At 39.9% G+C, this 25250-nt stretch overlaps 1 protein-coding gene across 6 annotated transcripts in view; it reads right to left on the bottom strand.

Annotated features, from left to right (window-relative positions):
- The window catches only part of LOC122539085 (AT-rich interactive domain-containing protein 2), a 58963-nt gene that overhangs the window by 26379 nt on the left and 7334 nt on the right, over window positions 1-25250 (bottom strand). For 5 of the 6 annotated variants that reach the window (XM_043673696.1, XM_043673697.1, XM_043673698.1 and 2 more), the window contains exon 3: window positions 168-265. In XM_043673696.1, the coding sequence (XP_043529631.1) occupies window positions 168-265 (98 nt within the window). Of the gene's footprint in view, window positions 1-167; window positions 266-2120; window positions 2499-25250 lie in introns of those variants that run through there. The other variant, XM_043673699.1, reaches the window with a different exon arrangement.

Here is a 25250-nt window from a genome sequence, read left to right as displayed (position 1 = left end):
TCCCAACTTAGCTCTCAGGCACAAATGCAGTATACACTAAAATCCAAGAATATATTTGGATGCAAATATACCACCTCGCGATTCACTTTGCTTTGTGCATGATGTACGAGCCGGAGATGATTCTAAGATAAAGTGATCGATGGTAGCAACGTGTCTCAGCCACTTACCTAAGGTAAATTTGTTTAAGGCCAACCCCGCTGTTCACGCAGCCGTTGGGTAGATGGAATTGTTCGCATAACGATGCCCACTCGTTTCTGGTATTCACCTGAAACACCAAACAGAAAGACCGTTTCAGTACGTCGTACATCATACGTTCTTGCGAAAAAGAAAGAGGAAGAGTACTATGAATCTCTCTCTCGCTTTATTCAAAGATTCGAACAATTTTTCAAAGTGACCATTTCGCTTCTTCGAAACCCAAAAGTATATCTCAGTTCCCAATATACTGTCCGCGATTGGAAATTGGATACCTGTTTGATTGAAACGCCACTGGAAGAAACTAATTAAATAAAATTTGTTCGTAAATGCTTGCATTTTTAAATGTTTATAAGCATTTGAACATTCGTAGAAGTTACCAACTAGCTGAAATATCACGTGTCAGACGTGTCGTTAGTGACTACAGAAATATGACGTTATTCGCGCTAATGAGTGACCTTACAGTGAAGAAGCAAAGGATTCGCGCTTTCGCTCGAACGTGCCTCCGCCAAGTGATTCATCGACGTTAACGTTACCCACCAGCTATATTGTTACTCGGGATTCAAGAAACTAGTCACAACCATCGACAAACGAAATTTTCACGATTCGTTCGCAAATTGCGTGTGAAACACTGGTAGCACATGTAGCGTCAACGAAGCGTCTGTCACGTTCGACTTTCTTCCATGAGAAATCGCGTCACGCTCGCGCGTCATACCGTCGTATCGGAGAACGACGCAACGTGACGTGCTTAGATACGGGAATGAAGGATCGACGAAGAGAAAATATTCGAGGCGGCCGAGCCGTAAACGACTCGGCGCCTGGCCAACGAATTTGCGGTTCCGTTCCGTGAAAGCTCGACGGGTCCGGCGGCGAATCTACATGCAAGGGAGAAACGAAAGACGAAAATGTACGATCTGTCGGTGCCGCGAGATGAATACAGAAGGTAGGGATAAATAGAATGGGGGTGCGCGATTCTTAGAGAATTCCTGGTAGCGGGACGCGAGATGAAACGTACCGCGGCGGTGCATAAATTTTCTTGGATGCGCGGTAAAAAAAAAAAAAAAAAATAATAACTCAGGTGTTACGCGGGCGCTTGTGTGAAAGCGTGTGTCGCGGCAGAGGAAAAAAGTGAGAATGGAAGGAAATACAGGAAAGAATAAGAACAAAGGAGAAAGCAGGTCGAGAATTCTTCTTTGTTCCAAAATTGTAATATTTTCTCAGTTTTAAGTATATAACAAAATTGGCAAAACAAATAATAAATTTACCACTTCTCAATCATTTCTATCCGGTGATGTCATATACCGACGAGTATATTCAAAAAGAAAGCGACGAATTATTGTATACGACGTTTGGTCGCTCGTTATGGTCCGCAATCAGTTGCCAGCTCAAATAGGCTGAACGTTGCGGCAACGTGTAATTTTGCAAAGTAACAGAATAATAAAACGAGGTGAAAAGAGAGAAAATACGCGATATCAGGTCGGTTTTGTAAATTATACGATAACACCGAGGACACGACAAGGAAACTTTGAAACTTGCACGTGTATTTACCCACAAGTCATGGTGACACTTTGGCGAAGCGAGTTGAACTGCTCGTTACGTTTTTCACATATCTCCGCGATATATCTGTACAATATTATACAGATAAAATTTGCTTTTTAATCGCTATCAAACAATTCTGAGATTTGGAATTTTGTTACTTAATGTACACACATCGTAAAAAATGAATTTTGGAGAAGCCTGTGATATTATTCGGTATTTCGATCGAATGAAAATATTTCTGCTGACATTATTGTTTCGCCAATTTATCTCTCATCTATATACATATATCGTGTAAGATTAATCAGCATCATACAACACACACGCAGAATATAGAATAAAGCTCGAGTATAGAATAAAGAGAACAAACAGAAGGAAACAGTATGCGTTACCTCGTCACGTAGCTCGATGCACTTAAATTTCGAGGTTAGGTCGGGCAACATAAGAAGCGTGGCACGCACCTAACACGTCCAGACATGTCGTCGCGTATTAATTACCGAGGGTCGAAAACAAAGTTAAAATCGACGAACAATCGGAGAGCAGACGCCACATACGACGCAATAGGCATAATGAAATATATCGTCGGGACACGATGGTTTCTTGCTGTTGCACGCCGCGTTCGTCGCAAACGGAACACAACAGTGAAATCGACGACGGACGAACATACTGGGTCAGTGCTCTCTGGATCCGCGCCCGTTCCTTTTCTATTCTCGTCGTCGCGACGTTCAACCTTATGAATCGAGAATGTGGCGCCCCACTGTGGACGACCTCGCGACATCGGCCTCTCGTCAAAACTGCTCGAACGCAGCACGCGTCGCGCAATAAATATAGTCCTCGCTTAAGCGTTCAAAGTCAGGACCGAAAGTGGAAATAAATATGAGGGGCAAGACTTCTGAGAAACGTTTGTACCGAAATATAGGTATCGCTGGCTTCGTACTGCGTTGCGTTTCACGCACGATAAGGCAACGTAGATCGAGATAATCCTAATTCCAAGAATTGGTGGGGAGAGACGCTGTACTCGATCAGTCAATGAACGCGAAATGAATGACCCCGGAGGAGCCTTCATTGCTAAAAACTAGCTGAATGGGGTCGAAACGAAGTTACGGAAGTAATTTCTTTTTAACACATTGTGGACGGGAGACGCGAATTCGCGTCTTTCATTTTTCAACTGTTGCGGACTGGGAACGCTGTTTTGTGTTGCAGGGGACACGACCCAGGCAACGTTATATATAATTTATATTATACAATATTATATACAATATATGCAATATTATATACATTATATATATAATATTGTACACATTATTATATATATATACAATTATATATTATAATGTTATATAATTTTTCAAATAGGGAAATTGTTTCTTAACATACCACACCAAGAAACGTTGCTAGAGGTATTTTCATTTTATTATAATCTCCTTTTATTATAATCCTCTAAAATGAAAAATAATTAATAATTTTCATTATTAATAAAATAATACACTGGTTAAAATGCTATACATTTTCTTGAACCCTTTCAATTATATATTAAATAATTCATTTAATTAATATTAAAAAGTACCAGGAAATACAGGCTACATGTTTATCAGAGCATATCATCCTCAACGTGTTAATATAAATATAAAATAAATAATAGTTAAAATCTGAAATACATAATAAATAGATTCTTAAATATTACTATAAAAAAATATATAGTAATATTTATTTTTATTTATTTATTAAATATTACTATAAAAAAATATTCTTAAATATTACTATATAGTAATATTTAAGAATATTTTATCAATGTGAATTAAAGAAGTGCATACATGCATCGTTTCCCTGTTGCTCCAAAAATGTGCGGGCCCTGGAAGCAGGTTGGGCGCGCCGAGTGCGGTACGCAATGTGTTAATAGAAATTTTGTGCAGCTTCCAACGAGCTGTATTTTTTTTCTCATTTTGATCTCACCTTTTTTCGATTCGACGATTTTAACACGATCTTTGAACATTTTTGTTACTTTTATCAAAGAAGATGGACGTGGAAAGTATTCGCGCACACTGCGACGAATTTACTTTGGATAAAAGGTTGAAAAACTTCTAGTCGATCGATTCGACTTTAACATGTTTAAGCATACGTCCGAAATTACACGACGCATGCTCGTTAATAAATTTTCGAACTTGGAATTTTTAGCATGCTTTAGAATCCTAGCTTGTTGAATTTCATTGCCAAGGCCAGTTTAAAACAGATTGCTCGTTCAAAGAACATCCATTATCTTACATACGAGAAACTGACGTATCATCATTATTTCTGTTGTATACTTTTAATACAAGTGGCGTTGCGTAAGTATAAAACACAAGTGTTTTAGGAAAAATACAAAACGCGTGAATAATAATACAACGCGCAAAGGTATAAATGTGGAAGTAGCGATGGATAAACGAAAAGGATGGTATTTCAACGAGCTAATTTAACTCTTTTAACCGGCTTAAACGGCTAAACCGGCATCGAGATTAACTTGGATTCGAAATCTGGATCACGATTGTGAAAATTGGCGCGACATTTAACATGCGAAAAGCCGAAATAAATTAATAGTACGGCATTATATAACAGTGCTTTAAATTATTAGCAATCGCGATGCGAAACAACGCGACATTTTTCGCGCGGAGTTTACGTAAAAATTCACAACTGATTAATATTGTTCCGCGTAATTAAATAACGTTGCAATTTGTCATGCTGCAACACACGTTCAATTACAACGTGTCAGTCACTCAATACCAAGAGAAAAACCATGATATCGCGATCGTTTCTCATTGATGTTAGCGATATGTCTCTAATATATATTCATGTTTTAAAAGAAATGTCTGCAAATTTGTTTATCAGCATTTTCCAGCCTTGTTCATACCTCGTCAAATTGGAGTCACATTCGCGTCTCACAGAAATAACTTTTCAATATTGTTATTCCTATAAATAGTTCAACGTGAATATCTCCAGCGTGAAACATTTTCTAAAAGATATATTTCTGGCTAAATTTCGCACTAAATTTAATCAGAGTTTCAATGCTTACTTTCGGTATCGTCTCAACACAAACTACCAAGGACTGAAGCATAGAGTTTTCATCAGAGACATTAAAGTGACCATTACACAAACTTTTGTTCATGTATTTTATAAGAAATCATTTAAACCTTTAAAAATACATTATTTTGCATCTGTAATGTATATATAATATCTAAAAAAAAATAAAATATATATAAAAAAAATTATGAGTTAGTCATTTCATATGAACGAAATTTTAATTTACAGCGGAAATGGACCGGAGTTGCTACGAAATATGTACTTTATTATCGGTGCGAAGTCTCCCGGCGCGTGATAAAAATTTTCGCGCGAGCTAAACAACAATTATGCGTTTCAGGTGTACAACATCCCAACCAGCTGCGAAGAGTCACGATACGAGACGAAACGAACTGAAATTGTTGCGAATTGTACAAAGCGTTGCGCGCTGATTACGCGTTTATTATAACGTGTGGACGTACGTAAGCCGTGTCTCTACGAAGCTTCTAGAATCGTCGATTAGTTAAAACGAGCCAACGAAGAAATTCCTCCAGCGAGAATTAATTTTCACAAGAGTTCACGCAGAATTAAAAATTGTCTGTCGCTTAGATGACTTTTGCAAACGGCGTGTGGTGGAACAGTTGGATATTTTTCCTCCACGCTGGGTCATCAGGATAAACTGGATCAATTCTCTCGTCGTTCTACATTTCTAAAGGATCTGAAGAATTCTAGAATATATGTTGCAACAAACGTGATTCGATACGTATTATTTCATGATTTCATTTTTCCAAACCAAAGTTTCAACTGTTTTGATGGGTACTTAACACCAATGCTTCTGGAATTGAGAAATCTTTCGCACGTAAGAAAGTGATAAGAATGAAAAAATAAAAAAAGAAAGAAAGACAGAGACGGGTAGATAACGTAGATAAATACACGCAGACAAGGTTTTATGGTTTTTACCTGATCTTATCGGGCATTCTACCAAGCAGTTGAGTCGCGAGCAGTTTATCTGGTATAAACACTGCAAGATATGCAAGATTTGTCAGGATACGTTGGAGTTAGAGAACTGAAAGAATTGCCTGAAACCTTCGAAAACGAACGATCTCAACCTCTTATTAATTGTTAATACGTGTTATCTCAATTTGTATCGGAGCTGCCTTATCATCGAACGAAAACATAGCTGATACAATATTGAAATATCGTATGAGCATGCAATCAACATACGCCTAGGTATTTGCTACAGGAACACCAAATTTAAATACATGAGAAATAGTTCAACAAGATCAACGCGACGAATCAAAGAATCTCAAATAAGTTTCTACTTCTCTCCGTTTTCTGCGCGACACTTTTACGTCGAGGGAAAATTCCTTTGTTCCGCGCAGCGTTCGGACTGCCGAACAATTGTACAAAGATGGCCAACGGGAATTCGCTTGAACCTAAGGCCAGCGTTTCGTTTGATCAAAGGGGAAGGCAGGTAAGAAAAGGGAAGTCGCCTTGAAGAACTAGTAACCAGTCGTAACAAAGAAGCCAACAGGAATCTACTTCAACCTGCAGCAACTTTTTGTTTGATCAAGAGAAACCATATAGAAAGAGGGAGAGACCCTCGTGACACACCCTAAGCAGCTTTTACGGAAAGAACCAACGATTTCCTCCACTCGACTCGTTTAATTGAAAAATGGTTAGAAAAAGAAAGAAATGGAAACAAGAAATTATATGAGAATGAAAATTGCGACTGTAAGATGTGATCAAATGGAAGATTTACTGAGAGTAATTCTAAGAAGCTACAGCATCATAAGCTGTATGTATCAAAATGATCATTTTCTCCACGAAAATTTCATAGACTTGCACGATGATGCGTTTTAAGGGATTTGAATGATTTCTTGCAGAATATATTGAATAGGCTTGTCTCTCTTGTTATGAGACTATAATAATAATACAAAATTTCATAAGAAAAAATTCTATTAGGAATACGAAGCAAACTTGAGCAAAATCATCATAGAAACCTGGTCCGAGCTATGTCCAATTTCACGTCATCTTTATTACAGAGTAACGGAGAATTCTGAAACAAGCTAGATTTTCAGCTCACGACTCATCGAAAGTTTTACGAAACTGTCTCGAAACAAAATGAAACGCATGACTGGGCGAATGAATATCACAGTCATTGGTTTTTAACGGGCAGTAAAAGTAAACATATCCAACACGTGGTATTTTATATCGTTAGGCGCGCATCCGCCATTAAAATGCCCGCGCACCCAAAGATTAATATTCAATACTTGCCAATTATAGTCTTACCGCTCCAATCATCCAAGTAAAACCGTAATGCATAACCAATAGAACGCGTAACATCCATCATCAACACCATTCACGCTCAATACACCATTATCCTCTTTCACCACCAGAAACAATGCACCGCAAGCGCCATCATTGTCAAGCGCGCCGCACGACGAAACGGACAATAACACAAAACATCCCATTCATCGTGTGCAGTCCTGGGGTCGGTAGGAGCGCGACCGTCGGCGAACGAGTTAACGTCCTGAACAATCCCAACCAACTTCTCCTCGCTCGCCAAACTTTGCATACTCGCGCTCGGCTATTGCCATTGGAACTAGAAGCACAGAGAAATCACAGTACAGAACGTCATCTAGCAAGAAAGACGAGATGCAGGACAGGCAGACATTGAGGTGTTTCGGAAATGGAGATTTTTCAATGTACCGAGTAACGGGGTTTCAAAGGTGACACTTTACGATCTTGCAACCCCTAAAGTATCCGACAAATTAACGTTCGAGTCTCGAGATTTCCGAAGAGACGTCGCGTTTTTACTTTCTGGGCTCGGGAGGGGGGGTGTCGCTAAGGCTGCCGATACAGGAATGTAAGAACAGCGGCAAGTTAGCAAGAAACATGGGACAAGAGCGTGGAAAGAGGAACACGCTCGCCTGCGAGGTTCGCGTATATACGCGAGCGATTTACTGGCGCCGATTAGGTAGCATAGCAGCACCGGCACACGCGGATGCCCCATCTCGGCTGTAATCGTACGACTTTGCTTGACCTTGACAGTATGAATTACACCGCGCATGCGCGGAGACGTTCTTCGAGAGCGTCGAACGCTATCCACGTGTTCGTTCGCCTCCGAGGGACTACATGATGAAAGTGTCTTTGCCGCCACGTGCTCGTTGGGGTAGGACATGGTCTCTCTCTCTCCCCCCTCCCTCTCTCTCTCTCTGACTCTCTCTCCCACCCCCTCTCGCATACGCTTCCCTCCTCCCTATCGTGCCGGTGTGTCCATGCTGCACCGGCCCGCCACACTTCTCTGGCCTATGGCTCCGCGCGCGCCGCCGTTTTCGCGCTCTATCGCTCGGCTTTTTCACGTTTCCAGCGTCGTTGTGCCTCGCGCCGGGGCTTTTAAGCCAGTCTCGGTCTCGTCGTTGAACAGATACATACATCGACCGCGTGCCACGGACTGCGTTCACCACACGCTGTTCCATCGCTCTATGGCGGCGATGATGATGGCCGGCTGCGGCAGAGATCGCTTCTCAGCGGCGTTCTTCTGATGTTCACTTGGCACGAGTGAGATGATCTCATTTCATACGAACGGAAAACAGAGCAGTCGGATCCTTTGATTTTTTTCTTCGTCTGCATTCAACAGTAGCTACTTACTGTTTCAACCACTTGCGCTGGCAACGGACTGCGGACCATAACGAGCGACCGAACCGTATACAATAATTCGTCGCTTTCTTTTCAGACTCGTCGGTGTAATATCACTGAATAGAAATTATTGAGAAGTAATAAATTTATCATTTGTTCTGCCTGGATTATATATACTTGAAATTATTTTCTCAGTATTGGGAATATAATTTTACCTTAATACGAATAGTATTATATTTAGAAACGTTCAGAATCTCGAACAGAATCTCTTTTCCCTGAAAATCACATTTTTAAACACAGTTCTATTAAACGCCTTAACCACTTGCGCTGGCAACTGATTGCGGACCATAACGAGCGACCGAACCGTATACAATAATTTGTCACTTTCCTTTCGAACTCGTCGGTGTGATATCACTGAATAGAAATTATTGAGAAGTAATAAATTTATCATTTGTTCTGCCTGGATTATATATACTTGAAATTATTTTCTCAGTATTGGGAATATAATTTTACCTTAATACGAATAGTATTATATTTAGAAACGTTCAGAATCTCGAATAGAATCTCTTTTTCCTGAAAATCACATTTTTAAGCACAGTTCTATTAAACGCCTTAACCACTTGCGCTGGCAACTGATTGCGGACCATAACGAGCGACCGAACCGTATACAATTTGTCACTTTCTTTTCGAATTCGTCGGCATGATATCACCGGATAGAAATTATTGAGAAGTGATAAATTTATTATTTGTTTCGTCCATTTTGTTTTTCTTAAATATACTTAAAACTGAGGAAATATTGCAATTTTGCATTCCAGCGCAAGAGGTTAATACTAATTCGGTAATCTGTAATCTCGTAGCGCACGAAGTTATGTAACACCTCGTACATCAGACTGGAGAATAATGGTTTAACTCTTTGCACTCCTTTCGTCGAGTGTGACTCGGCATCAGTTTTTATCGCAGGAACTCTTATGTTGAGTTACACTTGATATTCAATTGCCACAGTTGAATTGCAGAAAGAAAGAAATAATTGAAAAATGATTTGAAGTGCAAAGGATTAAGTAAGTGTTGCATGATAGATTTTAATTCAAGCAGCGGCGTCAAACACGTGAGGCATTTTTAATAATGTAACGAGATATTAAGAAATACTTCTACGTGATTATGTAATGTAAATAAGCATAGTGTCCGATTGCAACAGAAAAGTGGAATTCAATCTTCTTAGCTATTAATTAATTCAACGTATATTACGTACTTACATATATATGCATAGATTATTAGAAATATATATTTATTTGCAACATCGGAGAAACAAATTACAATTTTCTGTTACAGAAATAGTCTACAAGCATATTTTTTTAAGTAAAAAAGCATTATCGGCATATTATTCTGCTTTTGAATGACATTGGTCGTATCAATTGTAACTATTTTTACGAACAATGTTATACGCTACAATACAACTAATTATATAAACCTTCGTGGATATCGTCGACACAGTACGTCTGTTAACTGCGACCAATGAAACGAATTCGAACGAGTTCGTACTGTTCGCGACATGAGAAATTTGATTAATTTCAGACAGCCATTAGGACGCGACCCGTTAATGTTCACGATTTTAACGCAGGGATGTGTTAATCACGGCCAATCGAGTAACTGAATACAATACTTATGACGAAAATAATCGTTTATGATATATTTGCATTCGTTTCACGATGCAAAGTCTCTCAAAAGATTTCGAGAAAAGAAATATGAGAAAGGGTAATTTTTTAAAATTTATCTTACAATGACTGTTTATGTTCTAACGCGCAGTAAAAAGATATATTACATTAGAATGTTTTTGAGTTCTTACGACGAATTAAAAGGAGCCGAGTAAAGAGACAACTATATCGTCTTTTGAAACTAAAGTGAAAAAAAAAAAAAAAAAAAAAACACTTGCGACTCGCGATGTTTCTCGTTCTCGAATGCGAGATATGCAACGCACAATTATCATAAAACGATGAATTAGTATTCCAGCAGCGAATCTGTTTTCGGCGTCATTTCCCAATCCCTCCCGCCGCCTTGCTCTGCTCGAGAGATGGAGAACTGGTTGGAATTACGAGCATGCCAGTGCATTTATCTCTCATCGACTACAAAGTAAAACCAGTATATCTAGCTGATGCCGATGGTGTATCGTACGCGGTGCTCGAAAGCGGCAGCAAGCTGCTACTATACGCAGCCTCCGAGAGGATAAATCTTCCCTTTGACGTTCGCCTTTCGATATTCCCTCTCGACACAGCCAGCGATATCGACGATGTCGCCGAATACCCTCTGTCGTCCACCATTTTTTCCAACGATTTTTCAGCATATTTCCAGGACGAGCTGCGCATACTTTTTAATCCTCTCGTTCTCACGACTTCGTTTTATTTGTAATATAGAAATATATATGTGTATAGGCGGAACGTATACGTGTATATAATATTATCTTGCAATGAAACTTTTTTTTTTTCATCATAGTATTAAATGTTCTCAGTCATATAGAAATGCTATTAAATGAGGTATATGAATACGCTTTAGCCCATATTTATATATTTTATGTTTTAAAAAACGAAGCAGCGAAACAAAATCAAAGAAAAGGCAATATTAGAAAACAGTAGAAGATAGTTTTTTTTCTTTTTTTTTTTACTTTTAGTTCGCCTACGAAAGGGCTGCAAGATTTATAAGGGCACTAAAGTGTATAAGGGTAGATTATAAGACTATAAGATTATACGACTGAGCACAGGATAAATTAGTTCCATAGGATGTAGACAATAAGAATTAGTTATAGAGTTAGAAAATAAGAAAGAAAGATGTAATAATCCTAGGCAAAGATTATAATAAAATAAATAATAATAATAAAAATATATTTTATGTTTTCGAGACTTTCCTTTACAGATGTCGAGTCAGAAGATTTTAACGAGAAATTAATCGAAATTTGTATTTTTCAAGTTAAACATGGGCAACGACACGCAACATATCTGTTCATATATGAAACCTAAATTGTCTACAAATATAAACCTAAGAAAATTGATCACAACTGCCATTTTATCAAACTTAGCCGCGACTAAATTTACGATCCAACAAATGTCTCTTTGTGTCCGAGTAGAAGGAACACTGGTCTGTAACGTTTACAAATCCACTAATTCGTAAATCTCCAAGACGATACAGAGGATCGCCGACGGTTATTATAAATTCCAAAGGCGATGATCGAAAATAAACGCGAAGAAAGGAGCCAAGAACCCTGGTTCCAAGAATACCGACCAAGTACCACAGAGTACGTTCGACTCGAGATCTCCTTGGAACCGCAATCACAGTTTTTCTCTACATTTCCACTGAACTCTGTGCTTCGCGGATTCCGGCAAGAAATCCAAACAGGATGGTTAATCCCAACCACAAGACACCAAAGTGCTGTGACAACAACTTCTTGTCACAGAGTTTTCAGAGTATCGAATATTAACGACGAGAATTTCAAGATTGGACGTATCTGAAAATGGCGATGAAGTCAGACAAGAGAGAGATAATCACGAGATTTCGTGTAGAGAAAATCTTAAACAATTTAGGGTTAAACTTTTGGAACTCGGTACAATATTACGGATAGACTGTTCAGTAGTACTTATGGTTCACTATAATATATTAATATATGTTGTTAATATATAATTACTCTATAATTTACTATAATATATATATACATGTATATATGGTTCATTATATATATTAATATATATTATAATAATCATATGTATTGGAGAAAATGAATAGCTATCAATAGCTATTCACAACGAAAGAGTTGAGCAAGCTAGGATTCTCTAAATTAATTATGGCGGTAAATATGAAAAAAAAAAACAGATACATGACATCTTACTTGATAGAACCAAATACACGCATAACAACGGTGTAACGGTACATTTCTACTTTCCAAGGGAAAACGGAAAATCAAGTGTACCAAGGCAGATGCTGCATCCAGTCGCAGAAAACTCTGACACGTCGGAACGTAAACGCTGTCCGTGTCCTCTACTTGCAGGAAATCCCATCTTTCGCCCAGAGCGTCCTCAGAATCTCAGGTGTTCTGTCAACAGCTACTTCTGTGTGTTCAGAGACACGCGGAACACTGCCGTCAAGATTCTGGCGCGTGTCGAACACGGTCGGTAGCCGGCGTGGTCGACGAGATTCGCGTAAGCTTAGGCACGGGACACTGTGGCCGCGTGGTTGCGGCGCGGCGCGGCGCGGCGCGGCGCGTAGCGTCGCCTCGCGTCGCGGCCCCGTGTAGAGCAGAAAGCGAACCGACTTGGATCGCGGAGAGAGCCCCACCATCGCGTGGGCTCGCAGGCCCACGGCACACGACTGACAGTTCCCAGTCAGCTGATCGTCCATCGGGGGGGTTAGGGAGCACCAGCAGCAGCAGTAGCAGTAGCAGCAGCAGTAGCAGCAGCAGCAGCAGCAGCCAACAGCAGCAGGAGGTGGTGGAGGTGGCGGAGGATGAGGTGGAGGAGGAGGGGCGGGTGTGGAGAAGAAGGGAAGGAGGGCGGAGGGGTTGGCGACGCGCAGTCTGCCGTCGTCGTCGGGATCAGCTGATCGGTGGAGGTGTGCTGGTGACTGACTGACTGTGAACTCTGAATGAACGAACGGATGAAGAAGTCTTCGCGTGCGTACACGTATAGGGAGAGCTCTCGCCCGGTGCCTCTCTCGGGGGAGGGGGAGAGAGCAAGCGCGTATGCGCGCCTGTCTGCCTAACTATGCGCCAGAGCACTCGCGAGGGAGCGAGCACGAGCGTTTAGTAGCAAACGGAAATAGTGGCCCGATACGGAAACCCCGGGGGTTGACCTCGATATCCAGCGCCAATTCATCGGCTCCTTTAGGGGCGTACGGTAGAGCTCGGTTCCATGGGGGTTGTCGCGCTTCCTTGTGGCGATGAAACAGTGAACTTGCGCGCTGGCTTACTCTCCACACGATGAGAGAAACGTGCAACATCATAGGCTGGCAGGGATAGATTGTTGCTTGGTGTCGATGGACACTTGTATAAATAGAGGCATTTTCGAGAGTTGAAGAATGGTTTCGCGAAATTGGGATGTAGGGTTAGATTGTTGCTTGGTGTCGATGGACACTTGTATAAATAGAGGCATTTTCGAGAGTTGAAGAATGGTTTCGCGAAATTGGGATGTAGGGTTAGATTGTTGCTTGGTGTCGATGGACACTTGTATAAATAGAGGCATTTTCGAGAGTTGAAGAATGGTTTCGCGAAATTGGGATGTTGGGATTTGTAGGATTTTCTAGGTCAACAGGCGTAGGAAGCAGGTAACGTGCCGTTACAAGTAGAAGATAAAAGACGATTGATAATCGGAACAGAAGAGCGTGTAGAATGATTAGACAATAGACTAGTGGAAAACATGATATTCTATTTTAGGTATCGGCTGAAGACTTGGAACGACAAAGCTTGAATTCTGTGTATAGCTCAATACTCTTCATCTGGGCTTTCCTCGTCACGTCTATTTTGTTATATTGTTCCATACAACATGAATTTTATTTTAGTTTTCGTCGTAATTATATCGCTTGGTTCGTCGAAACCATGTGGATGATCAAAGAGCATCAAACTTTATTTTCAATATCGTTGAGCCATCATCCGTCGACGTAACACAATTTTTATGGCTATCCAATTAACTTTGTTCATGGGCTGAACGAGAACGATGATATCGAGATCGATTCATAATTCATAACGTACCATTCGACACACTCATCTCCTACGTACATACGTTCTCTTGAAGACAGAAAACGAGAATGGCGACGATCGCACAAAAGGTGGCGTCAAATAATTGCTTCGTCTCCAATTATTCAACCAATTCGTCGTTATTTCGGAACACAGACGAAGAGGAAATTTTAATGCTAACCAATCAACGTTCAAAACTACGTGTCATGCTTTAAAATTCTTTCTAAAAAAATTCCGTTTTCGTCAGAATCTTTCCTAACAAACTCACAAATCCGAATCTCATTTTGTCCAAATACGTGCGTCATTTATACGTTTATGTACGTCAGCATTTACCGCAATGCCGGCCGAGTTTGCCAATAATTGCTCTTAATTACCATGGCCTATCCTTTAGCGATGCATAATCGTTCGATTGATAGTCTAATGAACGCGGCGCATTCGGTTTCATGCTATGTATAGCTTAGACAGAGGCCGAGCGCGTTCGCGTAATAAACGTGCACGTAGTCATCGACAATTGAATACGCGATACGCGGTTAAGGGGCCATGTAATCCACGACGACAGAAGAACAGCCGCTCCTTGTTCTACTGTAGACGATTGCAACGCTATTACAGACGCTGTAACGACATAGTAACTACTCAGACGGGATCTGGTAGTGCTGTACCGGAAGAAAACCAGTCGTGTTCGCCGAATGCTTGGTTTTCGAATAAATGGCTTGGGAAATGTTTCAATCGTTCCAAAAAATATTGATTAAAGTTTCTGTAAATTAATAAACATGTAGCTTATTGTACTGAATATTTCTATATACATAATATTTCTATATTTCTCATTATTACAATTTAGTATTCATACTAAAGATCCAACGTTATTTTCTGGCGAACCTCAACAATAACTACGAAAATTCAAATTGTCTCCAGACAAGTTTGATACGCAGATTAAAAGACCGGAAATATTTAATTAATGTAAAGATTAAAAGCCATTCCTTCGGAATAAAATTTGCATAAATGTTTGATATGTACGAGTAGATTTCATGTTTAAAAGATTCAAAGAAATTTTTTCTTCAGCAGTCGAGGATCTTTGTGTTGAAGAGTATGCACACAAAACGATCAGTACACTGTATACGTTAATAACATTATCAACAGATACGCGTAAGAGATTATATAAGCGGCAAGATCAGTTTTGATTGAATCTACGGAAAATACACGAAAAAATACCAATTCTAAACAAAGTTTCAGAAAACTCTACAATCATGTTATCATTGTTCTAATTCGAATTTTATTAAATAAACGAAACAAGTTAGAAAATTACTTGATGCCGCGCGCGTTGAAATAAAAAAAATATTTTTCAGATTAAATTTCCCAAGTAAACTGACTTAATCAATCGTGGAATATTTTAAATCAAATTTATATGCAAACAGAAGATAAAAGACAGAATAAACGAAGAACTGGAATATAGCACAGCACTTCATTAATACAACACAAGAGTATGTTCCTGTAATTTAAATTCGAATCTGTGATTCGAAATCCAAGGCTTTCGGGAAATCAAATATTTCGCTGTTTGCACGCCCATCTCATCTTTCCAGTTCACGAATAACGTATAGGTGCAAGTGTTTCGATTCCGAGTTATCATGTAACCTCTGAGCGAGGTATACCAGACGCAAAACAGTCGTTAACAGCATGTATGTTTCCATTTCGACGGTGGGGGAAAACGATTTTTGTTTAAATTTTTTTTTTAAATTCATACGACAAAAAAATTATGAATAAATGCTCCAAAACCTACTCGAATGTTTCGCTACGTACTTGTTCCCAACGTCACATTACGTAACGACCTATTTAAATTAAAAAAAGATAATTCCTATGTAAGATAGAAACGCGCGCGCCGATATCCAACGTGCCTAAATAATTTCTGCTAAATCTTCTTACGATTAGTATCCTCCCTCTTGTACAGGAAATACGTGCGTGTACGTGCAGCGAAATTTCAACATTTCTCCGACACATTTCAGTTTGCGCAACGGCCCGTTTAACGACGCATGCAACAACGAAACTGACGGCGTGTAAATACATATAAGAGAATTTTTTTTTTTTTTTCGGCGAGGTCCGAGGAGAGTCGCCGACGGCAGAAGCTCGGAGCCCGACGGACGCCGGCCGAGACACATCAGCGAACTCATGCGGGTGCCACGTTGTGCGCGTTGCAGTTGTCGCAAGCCAAACAATGGCCATACTCTTTCTCTGTCTCGACACTAACTCGTTACATAAGATAAACTATAATCTACCAGAGTCACGCTGTGACGAGTGTGCTCCAATGAGATATCGCGTCCGCTAGACTCAACTTATTACAGGGGCCGCCCACGTTGCAACGTTAAAAAAGACTTTCTTCTTATCGCGGGACAAGCGCGAAACGATTAGAAAAATTTGGCACTTTCGCAGGCACGATTTCATCGTCCTTTGGACCATGTCTGTTGAAGTTTGGTAAAATCCTCAGATAGAAGTAAAAGCAAATTGAAGCTTAAAAAATTTGAATTTTTTTTTTTTTTAATCTTTTGCGTGTACGTGGTAACACACGTTTTATGAAGAATAATTTCTCGAAATATCTACGAAAAAGATTCATTTCCATTCGTCTCATCTAAAAAGTCTTTTCCTCAGGTGTTATCAGCAGTTTCGCAACACTACGCGACGAAATGAAATTAAACGCCAGAAATGAATGAAATACCGTGTAATTTCAGAAGTTTTATTGGGAATCTCGGTAATACAAGCTCGATCATTTTCGAAATATATATCAGCTCAATCGAACACGGTGTAACCAACCCTCTTGACGGTATCTAAAAATCATAGAAATGTTCAATTTTCAATCCACTGTCACAGATAACGTGAATGATTGTTACACATTGCTTCTCAAACCATAAGGGTATTAATGACGCAAGGATTAGATCGCGATGAGACGACTTATCTTGAAAGTGAACGCCACACTTGCCTGAAGGTAACTACCAACCTTTTACGATTATTCTTTTAGTGGCGCATGCGCCAGCGAGTTATCCAATTAACCGACTGCCGCGACAGATAATAGAGATTAAGGAACATGCATCTCGCTTTTGCACAATCCTCAATGCCAGAAATGTTAATAGCTTGTGTCTCGAATTTCTACACTTGTGAATAACACAAGTGATATAAAAGTATAGCCTATCTGCGCATCGAGACAACTATGATTCGTACAGATACTAAATTTCACATGGAAACTTCATGAACGTTCGTACAGACATTGACTCTTCTAAGTTTTTCTCTGAATATCGAAAGATATTCAGTATGGTAACTAGCGCCGACTGAGTCAGCAAGAAGACACCAGCTGCGAAAGCATTAATTTTTTAACTCCGCGTGCGAAAGATTTTTCATTAAAAAAAAAAAGAGAACGATCCAACTGACGAGTTAAGAAGAAAGGACAATCCGTATGGATAAAAGACGAGGCAAAGTAAGAGAGAGGCGCGGAAAGTGCGCGCAGAGATGCGTGCACCGCAAATGGGTCGAAGCTGATGTGACAAAGGTACACAACGAAGAGAAAAGGTACAGTGACCTCTGGCGATGGCTCGTGCTCGAATGATGGCTTACCAACTGGTCGGCCAAGGCCATTAATACTGATGCATCTCTTGCACCGCCGCAGAAATTAGGTTAAAAGAAAAAAAAAAAAGAAGTTTAGTTAAATTAATGCAAATTCCAATACGAATACATTCAGAATCGCACGAGCGATAAACTGAAGTTCCTGAAAATTTTCTAATTCTTAACGACAAGGCGCATAATTCTTCGAAAACAATTCATTTTAATTTATCGGCTAATTTACCGATCCAATTTACACAACGATCTGGTACATTTTAAAACGAAAATGGAAATACGATTGTATTCGCCGATCATTTGGCATTTTCTGTTTCGTTCGCTTGACAAATATTTGGAATGAGTACGCTTCGGAGCCTAACTAATTTTACGACCTTGCTAATTTTGCCTGCCGGCTATATTCGTAAATACGGTTTCGCATGATGTAGCAAAAAATATCTATGGTCTCAAAATGAAAAAAAAAAAAAAATCACTGTAACTTCTGTGTATAATACAATAGATTAATTTTAAAATGAAATAATAAACGTCCAATTGTTCGTGAATTTTCGTACGGTTAAATATACGTTTTAATACGATATTGTTAAATATTTATATATTATATATATATAAGAAAATTTGTGTTATATTTTTGACAATTTTTTGACTTACACATACAGGCAGAGAGAGGTTGTATTTATCTTGCCCATTTCACCTACGAACGCGATCGCTCGAGACGGCAAGCATTTGCAAAAGATTTCCAACGAGTTCTGTGTGATCGCGGAACAAAAGCACACAGACGACGCTACTTTCTACACATTGACGTACGTGAATGGAAAGTTTCGAGTTTCGTGAAAAATGCGTTCAAATTTGAACTACGTATTTGCTAAAAAAAAAGGCAATCAGAAATATTGAACGATTTTAACGCATGGATCATCTCTAATATTAATAAAAATATCTACATTGTATATTACAATCTAATAATATATATATATATTTATCAGAGAAAAATTCATTTCGTTTTTGAAAAGGCAGATTGAACTTAAAGCCAAGGTGACACAGTACCAGAAATTCTATAACGTGTCAACTTGAATAAAATTCGACTCGCAATAATAGGAAGTGGAACGTGTATTTATGAACGTACGATAAATACGGAATACATATATCCTCCTTTCAGTCATTTTAACCAGTAGTTTACACTAGCAACCGTAGGCATAAATGGAATACTTTATTTGCAATTATATATTGCAGTGAAGTTTAATTCATTTAAATGCAAATACGTTGTTCACGTCAGTAATTTAGTTTTCGTCCCGATTATATCCAACTTAATAGCAGCGTACAATTCTCAGAACACATTTTACAACGTTTCGAACATTCCTGCAGTATGTCGTAAGATTTAATGGTCTATTACTCGCCTGTTTCCAACTTCACGACAATAACGTTTATCCCGCTAATCCAAACATTTAAATGCACGATATGCATACCAAGTACACTTTTAATTTGCATGAGGAGAGAGAGAGAGAGAGAGAGAGAAAGAGAACCGCAGAAAAAGTCGAAGGAAAAAAACACGGAGAAACGAAAGGAAATAGCAGCAGCAACAGCAGCAGCAGCAGCGACGCGTTGGCAAGAGAACGATCGACGAGTTCGAATTGAGGCGGTATGCTTTCCTTTGGCTGTCCCATCTCACTCCTTCCTCGACTAACGGTGAGCCCATCTTACGACGACGGAGCGTATACCTCAGGCTATCTCTATTTAATCTTGTCGAGGCGGCGTTGCCATACTGTCGTCGCCACGAGGCATACTCTCGGAAGTGGTCTCCTCTCGGCTGATAGAATGGCAACCATGCCGGCATGCCACCATCTCCCTTCCACTCAAACAAGTTCTCGCTTTCCAACTCTTTCTTTCTCTTTCTCCCGCGTCACTTGGTACCTCGACCGTGCGGCCTCACACGCGACATTCGCGAAGGAGGTAGTAGGTGTCGTTACCTACGATTGAGGGACGAGCGGAAGAAAAAAGAAAAAAAAAAAAAAAAAAAAAAAAAGGAAGAAAGAAAAGAGGAATGCTTCCACTGCAACGAATCATGCGACCGTCGAAGCAATACTGTTGTTCACGAGGCCAGCGATCCGATCTTATGTTAAACCAATTCGATCCTTCGAGGTCATACAGGCTCATGCGATAAACTTGACGTTTGTTGAACTTTTTGGGTACGGGTTCAATGCTGGTATTGTAAACGAAGCTGCTTACGTTCGAAAACCATTTGAATGTAACGTTACGATATTTGGTTTAATAACACTGTAAGGTAAACGTATTTTAACGGCGAACCGTTCAATTGGTCGATTTAACGGTATCGCGTACGTGAAAGGTATGTGCGCTTGTCAAAACAGGAAACGCGAAAAGGCCTTGTTTCGCGCAAAGAATATTCCGTTCTCCGTAAATTCTATTTTCAGAAATGGGGAACTGAAGAAAGCACTTTTCTACGTTTCGTATTTCAAACCGTTAAATAATCTACATTCTGTTACGTTATTTTCTGAATGTTTCCAAAACTTTTTCGATTATGAATTTCTTCCAAAAAAAAAAAAAAAAAAAAAAAACCGTAGAACAAACTAAATAACTTAACGGGGGAGGGGAGAGGAGACGGGGAGAGAGAGCAGATGCCTATTTTTTCCGCAGCAAAAGAACGAACCTCCAAGTGAAAAGTACTTGGCCAATTTGGACACAGGGGTGCACGTTAGAAAAGCGCGTGCGTGGGACAGTCACGCAGGCAAGAAAACAAGCGTGCAAGCCAACAGCAGCAGCAGCAGCAGCAAGCGAGCAAGCAAGCAAGCAAGCAAGCAACCAACCAACCAACCAAGCAACCAACCAAGCAACCAAGCAACCAGCCAACCAAGCATCTCAGTCTCTTCGGTGTCCCCGGCTGCACATGTGTGCAGGGCATGAGGTCGCTCTCCTCGTCGTTCAATGTGTGAGAGCTCGACTGCCCTCTCCCCCGCGTGCTGCCGGAGCGACGTTGCCGGCTGTTCGATGCTTGGACGGGCGGTGATGCCGGTATGCGTGTGGCAGGGCGCGGCGTTGCCATATCGACCGTACCTCATCACCGGGGAGCGAACCAGCGAACGCCCCGCTCCACCTCTTGCCAAGCAATAGCGTTTCATCTCTCTCACTGTTTCATTCTTCTTTTTTTATTTCCTGCCTCTCTTTCTCTCTTCTCTATTAACTCCCTTTTCCTCCGTTTTCTTTCTCTTTATACACATCTTAATTCTTTTCTCCTCTCATTCCGATCTTTCGACGTACTTCGAGTATCTTGGTTTTCCTCGTCTCTTCGTTTGCCTTTTCTCTTTCTCTCTATTACGCGCGCACCTACTACTTCCAAGAGGTGCAAGAGGTGCAAGAGGCACCGCGGCACCTGACTGACTCAGCATTACCGACTTCGTCGTGGATTCCTCACACGCTACACGCACTGCGTATAGCGAGCAGACCAATGCCAGACTACGCTGCGTGCCCATTTGACGGCCATCCGAAGACTCTCCCGTATACCAGTCGCGCCCTTGAACAAGCCGAACACACTTGCGAACGTATCATACTCTCTCTTCTCTCTCTCTGTCTCTTTCTGCACACACGCACACACACACGTATATGTATATATAGTGTCTCTCTGGTTCTCCTGCTGCTCTCGCAATCTTGTTCTTTCTCCCGAGGCTTCTCCTCGTTTGCAAAGGGGTTTCTCTTCTTTCTTTCTCTTTCTTTTTTTTCCCTACTCCTTTTTCCCCCCACCCCGCGCTTTTTCTTGCCGGAACCGGTAGAAGCGTGATGTTCCGCCACTGGCCGCTTTGACAACACACGTTATTCCGATAAAATGCAAAGACTTTGCCATTTATTTTCCGCGTGGTTTACGCCTATGTTTTTAACTGGTTGGTGACTCGATAGCGAGACACGTTTCGGTGATTTTACGCGTGTGTGCTTCTACTTGCCTGGTGCTGTGGATAAACTCCAGGAGATGCTCACTCTGAACAGTGCTTTACTATTGATTCAACATTGATTCTTCCGATAAACGAGTTTCCTACGAATAACAAGTTTTCATTTGCTTTTATGAATTAACGTAACAAAGATTCTGACGAGATATTAAATTTAGAAAAGTCCGCACGTACTCCCGTGACGAAAAGCAGATAAAAATCACGAGGAACGTTCATTTTTTTTAACTGATCTATGGTTTCGAAATTGGAACCTCAGATAAAATATTTAGATTAGCGGCAAAACTGTGCAAGACTGACGAACCCAGTACGCTTGGTATGCAACAGTGAACCGACATGTGAGGAGGCGAAACGTATACCTCGAATATTTCTGTACTCTTATAACTTCACCGGTATACAACGTCTGGATTTGCATCGTATTTCATTTTTTCTTTTTTTTTTTTTCCACTAAAAAATTAACACCATTGTATCAGTGGCGGAAAAAAGTCTCCTCGAAACGTTTCTCGAACATTTTTTATATATAAAAACAAAAGCAGCTCGCGAAATACGTTAAGCGACATTTATTATTTTCCCGGAACTATATATCGAGTTCACACGGGACTTTGATCGACATTTAACGTTTCCATCTGGTCACCGAATATTAATAGCGTTACGTATACATTTCAATGCGGCTGAAATATTTTTGCAACTAAAATAATAACGGAGCACTCCTCGAAGAAAACTTGGATGACTTCAAAATATCAAATACTCCGAATCGGGATTTACCGATGACAAAATATTTTATAAAATTCTATTTACCGCCTCATGAGTTCTTCATTTGGAGAGGAAATGCTTTCCCCTCGCTCAATTTCCTTCTTTTGCATTATTGCCGCTTGATTAAAAGAAAGGATCAATGTTTATGATTTATCGCAAGCGTGCTGGTTCTTTTTCATCTCAGTGATCGATGGTTTTAATTTTAAAGTAGGTGCAGTCAAACAGTGCACTCAATAATGCTATCGCATTTTCTGCTATTTCATTACTATCACTGCTATCACGTGCTCCATTATACTGTTCCATATATGACTAGCAACACAATTATAATTGAAAAACGAAAAAAAAGCTTTTATCATAAGAATAAGGCACGCAGTCAATATGTAAGATATTGTAAAAAAAAAAGACAGCTTCTTTCATTGCTTTATTCTTCTTCATTAATTACTATTCAACGTTTTATTAATTAGAATATTATTTCTTTTTTTTAAATTGCAATTCAAAAAAGTTTAAGCATTTGGCATAATGAACAAAGAAAGGAAAATGCTACGAAATGTTGCTACGTATTTCAATCACAATATTATTACACTGTAATAAATCTACACAATAAACGTTATCAAACACATTTAAAACATATACTTTAAATTCCGGTACAAACGCCGTACCAATAAAATCAATAACTGCTGCACATAAAACGTTACATTATTGACAGTAATTTCATTTTACATAATAAATCATTAAATAGTTATCGCGCAAATATTTCGTGCTCAAATCTATAATGTTCCCGCAGTAGAAGCAAATTGTATCGATATTAATCGAATTGTCTGCCCTGTGTTTTTGCCAACGCCAGTAACGACACGAACAGCAGAAAATTTATAATAATAGATGGAAGAAGAAAAAAATAATTCAAGGAAGAGAGTGTACTTGGAGTTTGCCAAATGAGAATAAAGACTCGTATTTACTTCGTTTTACACGTGTATAACTGTACCAACCGAGCACGAGCGAGTTTATGGATTCGAAAAGCGAGCAGAGAACGGACAGCCGGCTACAGAAATCTAGCTTGAGGATCGCTATAATTTATTTAGAACTTCTTGTGGGCGCACGCTCGCGAAAAAAACTGCCAGAGATGTATACCCAACAAGAGAGCGCTGTGATGCGCGTGTGCGCTCACGAATATACACGAGTTTCGAGTTATTCAATCGTTTCACTACCGTAAGAATCCGCTCTACACATCAGCAGCTCGGGCTAATAATTTCTACCTCTACACACTTTCACTTCACGCCGGCTACTCTCCTTAAGCAGGAGTGACTTTGCCTCGTAACGCGCTAATAAATTCAATCCGCGATCGTACGAGACCATTCTTTTTCTCTCTCTCACTCTCTCTCTCTCCCTTTTCTGTCTCTTTGTCGAAGCGACCGCCGGCGCGGCAAGAACCAATTGATTTCGAGAAGTTGGCACACCACGAATTTCTCGAGAGTGAGCAGCCTTCTAATAGCTCTGCGAATGTCGGGAATTTTTTTTTTTTTTTTTTTTTTTTTTTTAACGAAAATACTTGGGAGACTTTCATTTATTTATTTATGGAAGAAAATAACGGCGACGGGAGAGAAGCGTATCTGTATGTTAGAAATGTAAAAAAAAGAAATTCAATAATCAGTCTAGGAAATAAAAACAACTAAACAAAGAAACATTAAAAAAGAAACTACTTATCTTAAACACTTTCCTGTTCCAGTGGAAAATTCTTTCAATATCTAGAGCATTATTGTCAGTGGAAAATGCAATTTGATTAAAGTTATATTCTTATTTAAAAATAAAAATTTTCATATAAAAACAAAAGAAAGAGAAGTGGGAATTTTGTCGGTTTGATAGTCATAGCAAAATATCTTGGGTGCGAGATAACACGAAGACTCGGTTTACACCTCAGCAATTGAAAAAAAGAAGGAAGGGGAACAACGCCGCAAAAGTCAACCGAGTCACATATTCTGTACGTGTGTATTTTTAAAACGTTGAGTTAACGCTGTACGAGTAGATTTGGAATAAGTACATAATATGCTAATAAGTAGAGAACAGCATGATTCAGAAGCACGGTGGAAAAACCGACTTGATTTCCATAACCGACTTCCGTAACGGGTCGTTGCAAAAGTACTTTCGTCTTTATTATAGCTTGTGTACCTCCTCACCGAGTCGATCAATCAAATTTTCTAACATCTGAATTGAACCCGTTCTTCAAGATTTGTCGGAGATTTTTGAAATATACACGACCTTGAATTATTACAAGCTATCTAGTAAAAATGAACACCTAGTCATTCGTATCTGGCAATGATCACAGAATAAAAAGATATTTTCCTCGCAAAAGGACACCGTTATTATCATCGTTGTAATGAGCAAATTGATCGAGGGCCTAGATTTACTACCGGTCGTTGCGTGACAAGGAAGATGGCGTCAATTCGTTCGAATCACAGATCCACACTCCGCGATGCATTCTGAGCGTAGTCGCGACCCGGCCGCAGGTTATATAGTCTAGCGAGCTTCGATCACACTTGTTGAGGGGAAGCCCTCGTACACCGCACCAACTCCTCCTCCTCATATGATATTCTCACTCCCTCTCTCCCTTTCTCTATCTCTCTCATTCCTTACTCACATCACCTCTTTCTCGCTCTCTTGGTCTCCTCTCCCTCTCCCCGTCCTTCTGCCGCGCACCTTCTTCCCACTTTCGGTTCATGATCTATCTCCCACCCCGAACTGTTCCTCTCTGCACAACTGACCCTGACCTTGCATCAACTTCCGTATTGTCCATATGCTTGGATTTTCGGAAGAATCCAATCGTTGGGAACAAAAAAAAAAAAAAAAAAAAAAAA

The sequence above is a fragment of the Frieseomelitta varia genome, unplaced genomic scaffold (genome assembly GCF_011392965.1).
Source record: "Frieseomelitta varia isolate USP_RPSP 00005682 unplaced genomic scaffold, Fvar_1.2 scaffold_190, whole genome shotgun sequence".
Lineage (NCBI taxonomy): Eukaryota > Metazoa > Arthropoda > Insecta > Hymenoptera > Apidae > Frieseomelitta > Frieseomelitta varia.
The sequence above is the reverse complement of the archived record's forward strand: the minus strand, read 5'-3'. Positions and strand labels throughout refer to the sequence as shown.